Source organism: Lutra lutra, chromosome X (assembly GCF_902655055.1).
Source record: "Lutra lutra chromosome X, mLutLut1.2, whole genome shotgun sequence".
Lineage (NCBI taxonomy): Eukaryota > Metazoa > Chordata > Mammalia > Carnivora > Mustelidae > Lutra > Lutra lutra.
The window spans coordinates 189,736-205,256 of record NC_062296.1 but is presented as its reverse complement, the minus strand read 5'-3'; the positions used below and the strand labels follow the sequence as shown (position 1 = coordinate 205,256).

Here is a 15,521-nt window from a genome sequence, read left to right as displayed (position 1 = left end):
TTAAGCCATGAAAGAGAAAAATTTACATAGGCAAATCTCTTGGCTCTAGAAATTCTGATTAGGAAGAGATCTGGATTTGCTTAGAAATTATATGCACACACACACACGCACACACACGTATATGTGTGCGTGTGTGTGTGTCTGTGTGTGTGTGTATACACTATACATACCTACATATCAACAAAAGAGTTTGGAGAACCTTTGACACACACATAGACATATGAGTATGTAGACCCACACAAGCATGTATATTTTTAATCCCATGCTTTCTTCTGTTTTCTTAATCCTTCTGAGAGGGTGTAAATAACAGAATGTCAGAGCTAGAAGGGACCTTAGCAATTACCAGCAATTATCAGATCTTTTCATGTAAATGTAGAAATTGAGGCACTAGAGGGAAAGTAAATTGCAAAGGTCACACAAGGAGTTAGAGTAAGATTAAGGATCTCAGGTTCATGACTCACACAGGTTTGTTTTACTCTGAACTGTCACCATTTACCATCTCAATTTTATAGATGGGGTAAGCAAGGCATCCTAAGAATGTTGATGATCAAGCTCCTGCTACTTGTCCATTGAAGCAGGACTTGAAATCAGATCTCTTTTATTTTAAATGTGAGGCTTGTTTTCAACCAAGTGCTTCTGTCTCGATGCCCAAAACAAAGACCCGTTCCTACTGAATTAAAAAGTGGACTGAGGATAATTTACAGAAAACTTTGTCCTTCACTTTAAGAGAAATCGTCCAAAGCTGCTTTATTTTCAGAAGACTGGCAGCCCTAAGGGGGCTGCATGAAGGCAGGGATTTTGTCTTCCTTATTGAATCCACAATATCCAGCGCAAAAGAAGGCACAACATTTTTGTTGTTGTTGACTATATGGCATACTAAAGGCAGGAAGGGAAAGTAAGGTGGGTAATGGTTTCCCAGCGGATGATGGATGGATAATCATTATTAGGGTAAGTGGGAATGAATGTGGGTAAGAGGTGGGAGAAACCCTTAAACAAAGGAGAAGCTCTGTCTGATAGAAGCTGCAATCACTGGCAGAGATATTTAAATGAGGCCTCCTTAAAATCGTTACTTTCCACCCCACCCCCTATTCCCCTTTAAATTTTGTTTCAGTCATTACCCAGGGACCGGATACAGAGATTCCTATGGGGAGTTCTAATGGGTCGATTCAATTTCAGCTGGATGACGCCACTTAGCTAAGCATTAAGAGCTACGGCTCCGGGAAAGCCAACGACACAGAGAGAGGGAGAGAAAGAAATTATAACAAGGAGCAATAAATCCCTTTCCTCCCATCCTCCCCTATAATCCATTCACAAGACCTTCAGAAATCACCTACATTCACAAAACAGCCGGCTAGCTGAGCTGAACACACTGCAGTCTCACTCCCCTCCCCCCGTCTCTGCAGATTATATACCAGCACACCCTGAGCTGTATAAATAATCACACACTAGCGGTATCTATTGCTCTGTTGAGATACCCTGTGTCTACAACTGCAGTTTCTGCTGCTTCGGTTCATCCGTCACATTGGAGGAGACAGAGGCGGAGGCGGAGGCAAAAGAGAAAGAGGGGGAGGAGGTAAAGAAGGAAGAACGGGGGGAGGGAAGGGGGAGGGAAGAGGAGGGGAAGGAAAACGCTGAAGGAGGAGGGGGAAAAGAAAGAGGAGGAGGAGGAGGAGAAGGGGAGGAGAAAGAGGCGGAGGAGGAGGGGGAGGAGAAATAGAAGAAGGAGGAGGAGAAAGAAGAGGAGGAGGAGGAGAAAGAGGAGGAGGAGGAGGAGATGAACAACTTACCCCGCTGAGCTTTCTTTGGGGAATACGTGCATCAAGATTGAGATCTCCATGTAAAATCTATACAAAGTATCTGCCACTACAGGTCTGACTCTCCTCCCCACCCCCCACCCCCCACCACCGTTTTTTTTCTTTTTCTTTCTTTCTTTTTTTTTCTTTCCGTTTTCTCTGCTGTGTCAGAAAGACCGACACAGAACTATCTGTTTCTGGCTCCACTGCCAGTGAAGGAGTTTTCATTCAGACTTTCCGAAGAGAGGTGGAGAAACCTAAAGACTCAGGAGAAGAAGAGGTCTTTTGAGCCAAATGGGGCATTAGTTCTTCTGCTTTCCTCAGCATGGATAAACCCTTTCCTCAAGGTAAGCCATAGAGATTAGCTCTTAAAGACCCTAGAATTCTTTCTGTGCAATGGATATATTGCCATTCATTCCAGCCATCGTGTGTGTGTGTGTGTGTGTGTGTCTGCGCGCGCGCGTTCGTGTGTGTGCGCGCGCGCGCGCGTGTGTGTGCACGCGTACAAGAGCAAACGCATGGGTAAAATAAAATGAAAACCATTTAAATGACATTTTAATGAATCAGCTTTTGCAAAAAATTTTCCGTATTAGATATTTGTAAATCAAAATGGAACTTCAAAATAACCCTTTCGTAGCCAAATGTCAATTTAATTTTTAGCCTGTTGACCTTTAAATGCATTTTGGTTCGTGCCTAAGCCCCTTATAGCGCAGCCTAACCACCCAAGCTGAGGACGTAGGGAGAGCCCGTGCTGAGGCCAGTCTGGCTGCCCAGCGGGCATCCTGTCAGCGTGGGGCTAGTCTGCTATTGGCTCACAAGTCTGGGCTGTGCATCGTTCAGATTTCATCACATCACCTTGCCCTGGGTAGAAATGGCGCAAGCTGACACGGCATAACCCCCTACTTACATTGAGTCAGAGCAATGATTTAGAAATCTCTGGATCCATGCCTGGGTGTGTGTGCACATGTCTCCGTGTGGCATACGGAAATTTTGTTGAAAGTGAGAACCTGTGACCATGTCCAATTAGCCAATAGGCATTTGATAGGACCTAGTACAGTGCTTTACACTCCTTCCATTCCTCTAGCCAAGTATAATTAGCATTCACCTCTGTGTGCGGCAAACCAAGTTGGATGAACAGAAAACAGACCTCCAACTCTTAAACAGAAAATCTATTTTGAAATGCAAACTATTGTTGCTTTTTTGGGTACATTAAAACTTCATTGTAACATAATGTGCTATGACATGAATTTGGATATACCAGGTGTTAAATCATGCTCCCAACAAGTCAGCTGCATATATACATAACCAATAAGGTACTGACTAGCATTTTATCCATAAGGGAGTATTAGTCTTGTTCCCTGTACCTCTAAATAAACATTTACTAAGACTTTATTCTATGCATTTTGGTTTCTTTGTGTTCTGTTTTTAGGTCTCTCTAGCTGTGAAACAATCTAGATAGTGATCTGAGTGACTTGGATTTAGAAGGTTTTTACTCAGGGTAGAGGAGTTGGGTAGTGAGGAATGAAAAAACTTGAAGGAAGGAGACTAATTCTTCATGAAAGACTTTTTGAGACAGAGAAATACAACCAACAAACTCAGTATAAAAAATGTAGAGCATCAAAACAAGAAGGGGCCTTAAAAGCCCCCTTTTCATGCCTCTCATTTTGCAGATAAACTGAGGCTTGGGATAGAAGTCGTTTGCCCACAGTCACACAACAAAGCAGTTAAGACTGGAACTTAAATTTCACGTATCGTGTAAAAGGTTATGGGGTTTAAAGAAAATCCCCACTTCTTAAGTGAACAACTAGCATTTTCTTCAGGATTAGAAGTATGTGAATTCATTCAATATTACAATTTTCCCTGTATTGCTCATCACTAAAACACCTACATCTTTAAAAATGCAAGGTCTTTAAACTGCTAGACTCTCTAGTTTGAGTCTTAATGAAACTATTAAAGTAATGAATACAGCTAGGGTAGCAAAGTGACAAGTTAAGAGTTAAATGTGGTGAGAACCTGGCAGCTCCAGCAAGATGTATGTGGTAGGAGGGAGGCCCAGTCAGTGGCTGAGAGGTTAGTAATGTAAACTATATACAACTTGGTATTTGTAAGGGGGAAGTGCTTTGATAGAGATGCAAATGCTTTTGCACAGAGAGGGATTTTTGGAGAGCAGACTTTGGAACAGTAGAACTAAGAAAACATATAAAGCCATAGCAGAAATTCCCCCTATGTTTGCTTTCAGTTATTCTGAGAAGGAGTGTATGTAACAGCAGAGCACAGAAAAAAGTAACACACCCCAGAGCTGTTACACAGTAAGGTACAAAACAGCATTGAACCCATGGGAGTGGGATAAAACAGGAGCCAAGCTCTCCTTCTCTGCCCTCCTCTTCTTTGAAATTGAGGTTGAGTCATATTGTATCAGAAAGGATTTACCAGAAAAATCAGAACTGTCTAAGACTGTTAGCATAGTAGAATTTGAGATTAGGGAAGTTTTCAACTTTGGTTTCAACATGGCAGATTTTGGGTTCCAGGGAGTAAATACATTTTCCTTTCATTAACAAACAGAATTTCTTGAATAGGTTTAGCTCTCTAGTCCCTAAATTGGCATAAGAAAAGAAATTTCTGTTTAGATTGAACAGAAAATTTCAGGGCTACAGGAAAAGTGTTGAGAAAGCTCTGAGCACCTGGCCAGAGGGACTGAGATGGGAGTGGGTTTACAATGCATCATTCATTACTGCAGAGGCACTACGTGACAGAAATCACTAGATCCCACCAATGTGCAGCCAAGACTTGTAATCACCTTGGCTCCTATTTAATAATATGTGATATGCTTATTCTCTCTCTCATTTAATAGAAAATGGAACTGACCAACAGCACAGTTTCTTAACTGGTTTTGCTCACAATGAATTGCCCTTTAGCAGGAGGATTTCTGAATCATAAACATGCATGCAGTCATAGTTTTTCATCTAATCTATGTGCTGTAACAGTCTCTCTTGCCTATTTGCTTCTCAGTCCCCCCTCCCCTTACCTTTCCCTATGGTATCTATTTGGGTTCTTCCTGTTAGCCGGATCAAATCAGCAAACATTTTATTGTCATTCAGTCCTGTTTTATTCTTCTAATTTTGCCCAGGTCCTCCTTCCGCCTATATTGCAGATTTTCCACAGTCCATTCTGATACAAGATTTGGTAGGGCAGGAGTTCATTCTGTTAAGCCTCTTGTAAACAAGGCGATAGTACCTCATCATCCCAGACCAATGCCCAAAGTTTCTTTTAATTATCCAACCAGCAACGCAACTTTTCAGTCTTACAGCAATCTAATCCATATCCAGATATACCTTCTCAACTTAAGCACCATATACCCTTCTGCTGCCAAGACAGGATCCCCTTTGAACATGGTTCTGAGTCATTTCTATTATGACCTAGATTCCTCCAAGCTTAGCTTTTCAACCTTCTGGGCATGTCCCTGAGATACCTAGTGATATCTTTGGAATCCCAGAGGATTATCTTTTGTAACTTTGAGACCTTGTACGCCTTCCTTTGAGTTATTGATTCTTAGAATTTCCAATATATTTTGAGTCTAATTTCCTTTGGGAAATCAATGAGTCTAAAATGCTTCCAGTGTGTTTGTTACTGTTCTTATAAAGGACACAAAGGGCCCCATGCATTCTTTATCTAATCAATGTGCAATAAATCTACTATTTCTTATAAATTTGCCAAAAGACTCTTCCTGATGCAAAGTTTCCACATGCCATACTCTGCAAGTGAGCTGAACAATGTGTCTTTGTTTATTTTTTTTAAGATTTTACTTATTTATTTGTCAGAGAGATTGAGCATAAGCAGGGGGAGTGGCAGGCAGAGGAGAAGCAGGCTCCCCACTTAGCAAGGAGCCCCCGTGGGGGGCTCTTGCAGTGGGATCCTGAACTGAGCCAAAGGTAGACCCTTAACTAACTGAGCCACCCAGATGTCCCGTGTCTTTGTTTATTTAGGTGTTCCAATGAAAACTACTTTTTCCTTTCCAATGCTGAGATTATGAATCTCAACTAAGTTCAGTAAAGGTAGATACAGAAGGTTTCAGGGGGCTGTGAGTCCAAGTAAATTAAAGAGACATGGGGTGCCAGAGTGGCTTAGTTTTTAAGCGGCTGCCTTCAGCTCAGATCATGATCCCAGGGTCCTGGGATTGAACCCCACATATCAGGCTTCTTGCTCAGTGGGAAGCCTGCTTTTCTCTCTGCCCCTCCCTCTGCTTGTGTTCCCTCTCTTGCTCTCTCTCTCTCTCTCTCTGTCAAATAAATAAATAAAATATTTTTTTTAAAAAGAGACATAAATTTTGCTTTTGAATGCTGAAATGAAAAAGGGCATGTTCCTTAATTTACCCTCAAGGATTGAAGATATAGAAGGTGTAGATGAAGAGAAATTTTTGTCAAATTGTGTAGTTATAGAACTAAAGACCATAATAGGGCAGAGTCCTTCAGAATCACCTAGTTTACCCCTATAATTATATAGATAGTAAAATTGAGGCCCAAACAAAGCAAGTGATTTGACAAAAGTTTCATAGATATTTGAGTGCTAGAATGTCCATAGTGTTTATTTGCATTCCCCTGTGCTGCATTAAATAACACCAAAACAACTAGCTAAAAAGTGAAATTATAGTCAGACTGGTTCTTTTCTGTGATGTGCCAGAAAAGTTATTTTTAACCAAATTAAATCTTTTCAAAAACGAACAGATGTAAATTCAACTAAACAGGTTTACACGGGGATATAGCCTCAAAAGGCAATGAGGCCAGTCATATTATTAGCCACTGAGTCCTTTGTGAGCTGCACCCTTCTCTTTCCTGTTATTGAGCTCTGGGCACATTTCGGTGTCATGTTTGCTTGCTTATGGAAACCTAATCAAGCACTATCCTCTTTCACTTGTTCATTTCTATTACTCATTCAAGCTCTGCATTCCATACAGTAGTGTGAGTAATCGATCTATTTTGAGGAGGCCTGAAATATGATGGATTTCAAATATATGCTTTATTCATGCTAGTGTTTCCTAGGTCCTAATGCCTCCAGGATGACTCTTGGATTTGTGCTTAGGTTTTCTTGTGTATACCTTTTTGGCCGGTCAGTCTTCCAGGTGTGGTACAGTGATCTACTGTTTGTACCATATTTTCCTCATAGTCACCATTATCAGTTTTAAGCTCCATCAAATCCTTCAGGGAATGACCGCCCAACTCTTCCTGATTGTGGTACCGTGGAGACACAAGTAGGTGCTTTCTAGATATTCAACTTGGTTTAAATAGGTACTGTTAGGGGCGCCTGAGTGGCTCAGTGGGTTAAAGCCTCTGCCTTCAGCTCAGGTCATGATCCCAGGGTCCTGGGATGGAGCCCCACATCACATCGGGCTCTCTGCTCTGCAGGGAGCCTGCTTCCCCCTCTCTTTCTGCCTTCCTCTGTGCCTGATTGTGATCTCTGTCAAATAAATAAAATCTTTAAAATAAATAAATAAATAAATAGGTACTGTTACAGGTGACATTTCAAATAATTCAGGGATCATCTTACATTGTTCTCCCATCCCTAGTGTTTGATTCTGGAGCTGCACTACCGCTTAGAAAGAGTTATCTCCTCAAGGAGTTAAAGCAAACTAAAGGTGAGGAGAACTGCAGGGTGATTAGTCTTGGCTTCCATACACCGTGGGGTGGTTTTTTCCTGTTATTCTACAAATAGGCTGCTTTTCGCTCTTGGTTTCTCTGCCATATCACTGCCGTTACTGCATCCTGCCTGCTTGTAGTCACTGAATCAAGCAATTTCTTTCTCATCTGTTTATTATGCTTATCAGAAATTTTACTGAAAGGAGAATATGTATACCTAGATCCCATCAATCAAAAACATATATATGTACATGTGTATAAATGTCTCATACATATACACATGCAACTTCTCATGGAAGACTTTTGAGGATTTTTCTTTTTGTTTTACATTAGCATTACTACAGGTTGTAGCCTTTGCATTTGAAATTAGCTTCCAGTTTTATTAGAATTCAGAGGCTCAGGGCCTAGATTTCTCCATTAGCACACATCTGAATGGTCTAGCTGCTCCTGTGACCCTGGTCGTGTGACGAAATACAAAAGGAATCAATGACGTGAGCTTTGCTCTCAGAGAGCTTTATAGTCCAGATGCGTTGAGCAGATTTGCCTGTACAGAAGTCGGTGAGGTCAACTACAGAACAGAGGTGTAACCCTAACCCTAACCCTAAAGTGATTGAAGGTCGTGGTAGAGTTAGGGCCTGAGCTTTGGTAGTTCCCTGCAAAGTGGTCCTCCTGTGTCTTCTCATGTATTGTGTCTGTCTCCTCTCTCCTAGGATTTTCTGATGTGCCCTAAGGTCCATGTAACTAGAAGGGCTATTTATCACCACAAGTGCCACCCTGACCCCAAACCACTCAGAAGTCAAGAATCAAAGGAAAATGGATGCCGCCGTGACAGACGACTTCCAACAGATCCTCCCGATTGAGCAGCTGCGCTCTACTCACGCTAGCAATGATTATGTGGAGCGGCCCCCGGCCCCCCGTAAGCAGGCCCTCTCCAGCCCCTCCCTTGCAGTGCACACTCACAAGTCCGACTGGTCTCTGGCCACCATGCCTCCTGCTCTTCCCCGCAGTCTCAGCCAGTGCCACCAACTGCAGCCCTTGCCTCAGCATCTGAGCCAATCCAGCATTGCCAGCTCCATGTCCCAGAGCACCACTGCCTCCGACCAAAGGCTCTTGGCCAGCATCACGCCCTCACCTTCGGGCCAGTCCATCATCCGAACCCAGCCCGGAGCAGGGGCCCACCCAAAGGTCGAAGGTGCTCTGAAGGGAGAAGCTGAGCACTCCGCAGGCCACTCCGGGGAGCACCTCTTCATTTGCGAGGAGTGTGGGCGCTGCAAATGTGTCCTCTGCACAGCGGCTCGTCCTCTCCCCTCTTGCTGGCTGTGCAACCAGCGTTGCCTTTGCTCTGCTGAGAGCCTCCTCGACTACGGCACTTGTCTCTGCTGCGTTAAGGGCCTCTTCTACCACTGCTCCACTGATGACGAAGACAACTGCGCCGACGAGCCCTGCTCCTGCGGGCCCAGCTCGTGCTTCGTCCGCTGGGCAGCCATGAGCCTCATCTCCCTCTTCCTCCCTTGCCTGTGCTGCTACCTGCCTACCCGTGGATGCCTCCGTCTGTGCCAGCAGGGCTACGACAGCCTCCGGCGACCAGGCTGCCGCTGTAAGAGGCACACCAACACTGTGTGCAGAAAAATCTCTTCTGGTAGTGCACCATTCCCCAAGGCCCAGGAGAAGTCCGTATGACCTTCCCACAACACGGAGCCAGAGCTTTCTCCTTCTCGCACCCATTAGGAAAGTGCAGGCCTCATCTCTGGAGAGAGGGAGAAGGAGTAAAGCAGCCAAAGTTAGGGCCTCACCAGTTTTGCTCCCGCAGTGTCAGGGAATGGCCGAGTACATCCTGGCGCAGGATGCCTTGTTCTTTCTCACAGTATCTATCCCACTTCTCTTCAACCTTCTTACACCTGGCCATTTTAGCCATGTGGCTATCCTGGCAAATTCAGGTGATACATAGGCATGAGATTCGGACACGGAGGACTGACAGAGCCACCAACGTGGAGGGTTAGGGGCTCCCCAACATAATGCCTCTTGATGCAGGCTCTGAGCATCCCTCCACTGTCCACAGTGCCTTTGGAAACTCTCTTCTAAGATGGTTTTCAGGGGTGCACGTGGAACAGTGTTCAATATTCCAGGGAATCCGACCCCTTCTCCCTGTTTACTGCCCTTCCCTTCTTCCGTCTTCTCCCTCTTTCCTCTTGTTCTTTGTTCCTTCCCCCTTCATTCCAGCCTGATTCTTAGTTGTCATTCCATTTCTTTCTCCCTCCCTTCCTTCTATTCTTTTCCTCTCTCTCTTTCAGACTGACCCATTCTCTGTCTTGTTTGATCTATCTTTGTCTCTCTCTACCTGTCCTTTCTCAACTATGTCCAAAAGTGCTGTTTTTCCATAGGTGTTTCCTTTGACGCCAAACTTTGCTATGCTATACTATTTACTAAATTTTATTAAGGGAAATGGATTACTGTAATGAACTGATCACTAGCAATAGTCTATATCCTGACGTGTGTGTGTGCGCTCATAACCACACTCACCTGTTTGTGAACACACGAGGCAAAAATTAATCTTACATTTCCTGGTTTAATGAGCTGGAGTTTTACTCCCTTTCCCAATAATCAACTTATAGTACTGACAGATTCCACTAGCATGCAGAGTAGGATAGTAAATCAGGATGCTCATAACTTTGTATGTCTGACCCAAGTGCCAAAGGCAGACGTGCTTTATAGCTAAATGAACAAAGCAAGGGATATTACAGAGGTCTGTTCTCTCTTAGAAGCTAACTGCCCTGAGACTGCATGGCTCAGGCCTTAATTACGGACATAAAAAGTCATAAAACTTTAGAGCTGGAAGGAATCTTAACTGTTAATCTAGTTCAATGCCCTTATTTTGCAGATGGGAAAACTGAGGCCTGGAGATAGGAAGGGATTTTTCCCAAGGCCACACACTGAGTTCATAGCAGGGTGAGACTGGAAAAAAAGTCTTCTGACTTCTAGTTCAATATTCTGTACTCTACATCACATTAGGTCATGGGACTTTTCTCTTAGGACTCTATTAACAGTGACAGAAAGCCATTGTCATTCAATTTTTCTGGAACCATGCCAAGTTAGTGTGGTGGTCTTTATGCAGTGCATGGTGGGTAGCTAATTAACTATCAGGTGTCGAGGCTGCCCCCAGTGGACATCACCTTTGACTCTGTCACCTGTAGAAGCTCCAGTGTGGAAAACAAAACAAAAACAAAAACAAGGAATCCCTAACCAAGCTGTATCTTCGCCTACTTTTTGCTGCACATGTCGTGCTTGCTCCTGGCTTTGTCTGCGATGGCAATTGCCTGAGAACCTAAATTTCAGCAGCTGGAAAACTGAGATGAATGACATATAAAGCAGAGAACTGACTTCTCTTTTAAAAATATACCAAGAGCCTGTGTTGTGAATCCACTTCAATGGGAAAAGGCTGCACTGGGGATGGCAGGCACCTAAAGACACAAGAATTAGATCCAGTTTCCCTCTGTAAGTGAATCCAAAATTCACTAAGGAATTCAGAGATTGAGGGCACTTGCTTGAAATCAAGGTGCTCCAACTTAGTTTAAGACTTCCAGACTCTAACTTTATAGATCATCTCTTTTAAAGTGTGCATGGATGTGTACTGCAGAGCGGCGAGTTGGGAGAAATGTATAGTCATACACGGGGGGAAGAAGGGAACATCCACATCCCTTTGTTGGCTATATGCTATAGAAATATGTGCCACTCACTTTGTGTTGGTTCTGAATCTTCCTGGAGTGTACTGACACAGCCCCATGCTTTCACTTTCGCCTCCTCTTCTAGAATTGCTTTGCTCTATTTTTGTATATATAAATATGTTATGATGATTATTAATAATGTTAATGATATTGCTGCAAATGGTGCCATATATAAGGTTTGGCTTCTTGGAACATTATAAACCCAAACCAATACCTGTAACCTCTTAAGTTGCTTTCAGATCCTTCCATTTTAAGTAACTTTTAAAAATCTTAACGAGTCTGCCTGGTTGAACTTTGACTTATCTATTCCTAAAAGCTGTGCCCAGTTCTCTGGCTGGATCCAGCTGGATGGTGATGAGTAGCAACATACCCTTCTCCCCGCTTATGCCTGAAATTTGCTTAGAGCTGAGATATATAAGGGTTCTATGACACTAGTGCATTGTTCCTGGAGCTAAAGTTATTCTATGGATGTTTGCTTATTAGTTTCAGGGCCCAAAACAACACAAGTCCCTCCTCCTTCATAGCTCCTTGATATCCCAATCCTGCAGTCCTTACTCAGGCAAATTGTGCACTGCCAGAGGGGCCCTGGGCTCTGCCATACACCCAGAAGAGCTCTTCTCAGTGTATTTCTAAATGGCCTTACACTTGGTAGAAGAAACTGAAGGGTTACTCAAATGCAATTGCAATGTGCAATCTGCTGCTGAGTCAGGGCTTTGCCTTGTGTCCAAGTTGGCCTGATACGGGCTGCATCTGGTTTACGTATAGATGGGTCCTTTTGGGGTATGTGTACAGACGTGTGAGTGTGCATATGTACCCTTCTGTGAAATTTTATATATATATATGTATACACATATATGTATGTGTGTATATATATATATGTGTGTGTGTGTGTGTGTGTGTGTGTAAATATATATATTCACACATCTCTATATATTTTAATGTATTGCACATGTATATTTAAAATATATATAAAAGAAGTCTAAATCCTGAAGAAAGTGTCTGTTTTCATTATTTTTCTACCTTGTGTCATGTACTATATAAGCAGGAATATTTAGAGGATGTTTCCTGCTTAGCATTTTTTTGCAGTTAAGTCATCTGTTCCCCCTAATTCTACTATTTTCCACATATTTGTTCCTTGATATATTTATTTCACATGGCTTAGTCAAGAGTTTTCCTTTGATTCCAGCCCATCTTCCCTCATCACGATGGGTATAATAAATATAGTGAACATTTCTATAGTGCTTACTATGTGCTAAGCATTATTATAAACGCATTGCCTATATGAGCTCATTTCTTCTCACACTAACTTTAAGATGTAGGTATAATTACAACTGCCATGTTACATATGAGAAAACTGAAGTGCAGGGAGGTTAATTGACTTGCCAACAGTAACAAAGCTTGTCAGTGAAGGAGCTAATATTTGAACCTAGACTGTCTGAATCCAAAGTCTAGGCTCCAAAGTTAGCTATAGAAGTCTGGAACATAATGTATACCCTTCTGGTATAAAACAAGCCTCAAACAGTGAATAGTCCTTTACCCAACACCAGTTCCTCTGCAGCCTAAGAGTTGAGACAAATGGGCTCCTATGTTAGCAGTGAAGCAATAGTTAACAGATATCATATATTAGCTGTCTTGTCTCCCAAGATGGCGGCATTAGAAACTTCTCCACTACTCCCTTTGAAAACATGTTTGCAGCCAGTTGCCACTTCTCAGACAGTTTACAGTGCCGAGCTACTAGAGAAATATTTTCACTTGTGCAGGAGAAGGTAAGAGTTTTTAAGAGTGTGACATTTTCTTTATAGGGCCAGGAAAACTATTTGATTTGTTTCTGCAGAAAGTAGAACTAAAACTATTTTTAGAATTTGAGATTAGTTGGAACTGTTAACATTTAAATTCATTGATTATACTGAGTGCATTCTTCTGATTCAAATGTAAGCAATCCACTGATGACCATTGTTCAGTATAATTTCAGCCACTAATTATGATGATATCACATAGACACGGTTTAAGTGCTACACTATCATTTATTCTTATAAACAATAGTTCCCTGTGCCCTATAGACCATTCTTACATGAAGTCAAAGCATCTAGTTAATAGAAACATCCCATAGGTATGGTTTCATATCTATGGACAATGTCATAAAAGCATTGAATGCATTCCACTGATTTAATTTTTGCTTTTTTTCATGTAAGAAAGGATAAGCATAGGAAAATTCTGAAGAAGTCTTCCAGGTACATAATGGAATCATGCTATCTCTACAAACAATACAGCAAAACTCTACTTTACCTGAGTTACTAGCACCATTTGACAGAGTTGCTCATTTTATCACCTGGCTTCCAGGATACGACATTCTTCTGGTTTTCCTCCTACTTCACTCTCTGCTCCTCCTCTGTATTCTCTGCTGGACTCCCTCACTTTCTTCACTTCTTCATATTCAAGTAACCCAGCGATTGGTCTTTGAAATATACTCTTTGGGTACCATTTACATGATGACTTTCAAAATTCTATCTCCAGCCTGGACTACTTTCTTGAACTCCCCACTCATATCCAACTGCCTATTTCACATCTCTACTCTGATATCTGGTAGGAATTTCGAACATAACATGTTCAAATGAAGCTCTTAATCTTTCTCTCCTCAAACCTGACTTTTGCAGCATTTCTTATCTTTTTAAATGCCAATTCCAAACTTACAGTTGCTCAGATAAAAAACTTTGTATTTATCCACTAGGCCTTTTATTAGTTATAAATGTAGCTAAAATTCTCAACCTCTAAATCCTCAATTAGCCTTTTACTCTGATGATTTAGCATGTGGTCATTAGTACCCTTTTGAACCTCTGGCCTAAGGTTTGATAAGACTAAAATCCTTTGTCCCTTTATCCTAATCTAGGCCCACATCCTTATCTTGACCCTCAAATTGATCAACACTCTACCAGTGTTGCTGCTTTCAAAGGCCAGAATGACAAGACACATGGCCCTCAAGGAAAAGCATCTTGGGAATGACACCGCTCATTATTTAGAGATCTTGATATCATCACAATCAAAGTTATGTATGTTGCTCCCAAATGCATTTACTGGCCAGTCTCCTAGAAAAGTAGTAATCTTGACCCACAAGTTGTCATTCTCCAACTATTCAGGCAATTCTTTTGACTATACCATATAATTGTCATGTCTCTGATGGTAAAAGCCAAAGATGATAAGGACCTGGAAGCCCCCAAGTCCTTTAGGAACTAACAAACACCGCTGATGCAGGTTACTAAGGAAAGAAAACAGACACAGTCACTTGGGCAAACACCCTAGGTTTATTAATATAGGGTTTTAACCTCAAGTCACCCGTATGTTTTCCTACTGTGACAAGATGAAACGAACTATACAAGTATTCTGAAGGTTCATTTTGAACATATGTTCTAATGCTTAAACTAAAGGGACACTGAACGACTCAATTGGCCCTCTTCTCTTAGGTCCACACTTTAATCTTACCTTCAAATTCTTACCACTCTGATGACAAAAACAAAACAGAATAATCAAACAAAAAATTAAAAAGGAAATACAAGGAAAAGAATACTAATTTTTATAATATCAGAGATTAGTTGGTAACTATTTTACTCTAAGAAAGGGACATTTCTCAGTTGGAGTGAAGGCCTTCCAAGTAGAAGTCTCCAGCTATATTAATACATGAGCTATATTAAAGTAAAGAAAGAAACTGTAGTGAGGAGTAATACTAAACTTGGGTTGAGACATTAAAAAAAAAAAAAAACAACTCTATAATCAGTTTGTTTCTCTCACCTAAAACTCCATTTCACCAGTCTCCTGAACTCCTTTTTGTCCTTGACTTTTATTTATCATCTTTCTTCTTTCTTTTTCAAGCTCCTATAGCACATCTGCTGGAATGATTCTCTGTGTCTATGCATGTGTGCATGTGTGTGTGTGTGTGAGAGAGAGACAGAGAGAGAGAGAGAGACAGAGAGAGATGTGGATGGAGCTTGAGCTCTCCCCTAGAGGTTTTAAGTTAAGAGTATGCCCATTAACACTCTCAGCCTTTCAAACTCCCTTCTAGGACTTGTACCAGAGTACCTGGATCTTACACTAAACAAGGAGGTTTCTTTCCTTCAGAAATACTAGACTGGATTTGTGGCTTTCCCTGGATTGGCTTCTTCTAAGTCAATATGGTATTGTGGAAATCATAGTACCCTGAGACCAATTAAATAAAAATCTGTGGAGGTAGGGCTGAAGAAAGGATTTTTTTTAAAGCTCCTGGGTGATTATAATATGCAAACAGTGTTGAGAAAGCCTAATCACTTCATTCTACAAATGCAGATACTGAAACTCAGAGAGGGGAAGTGACTTAATTATAACCACACAGTGAGTTAGAAAGAAAG

The 15,521-nt window shown here is 41.8% G+C and overlaps 1 protein-coding gene across 3 annotated transcripts; it reads left to right on the top strand.

Annotated features, from left to right (window-relative positions):
* Positions 1 to 1,269: 1,269 nt before the first annotated feature.
* SPRY3 (sprouty RTK signaling antagonist 3) lies at positions 1,270 to 12,093 on the top strand. Of its 3 annotated transcripts, none has more exons than XM_047716636.1 (3): positions 1,270 to 1,573; positions 1,969 to 2,140; positions 8,134 to 12,093. In XM_047716636.1, the coding sequence occupies exon 3, from the start codon at positions 8,237 to 8,239 to the stop codon at positions 9,101 to 9,103; it is 867 nt and encodes a 288-aa protein (XP_047572592.1). In that variant the 5' UTR covers positions 1,270 to 1,573; positions 1,969 to 2,140; positions 8,134 to 8,236; the 3' UTR covers positions 9,104 to 12,093. The 3 variants fall into 3 exon arrangements, with proteins under 3 accessions (XP_047572592.1, XP_047572593.1, XP_047572594.1); XM_047716637.1 differs by lacking the exon at positions 1,270 to 1,573 and adding an exon at positions 1,758 to 1,869 and having other exon boundaries at positions 2,007 to 2,140; XM_047716638.1 differs by lacking the exons at positions 1,270 to 1,573; positions 1,969 to 2,140 and adding an exon at positions 6,969 to 7,038.
* The last annotated feature ends 3,428 nt before the right edge of the window (positions 12,094 to 15,521 follow it).

Bases quoted from the DNA above. Each gene is read 5' to 3' on its own strand.
- SPRY3 (XM_047716636.1), top strand. From the start codon at position 8,237: ATGGATGCCGCCGTGACAGACGACTTCCAACAGATCCTCCCGATTGAG.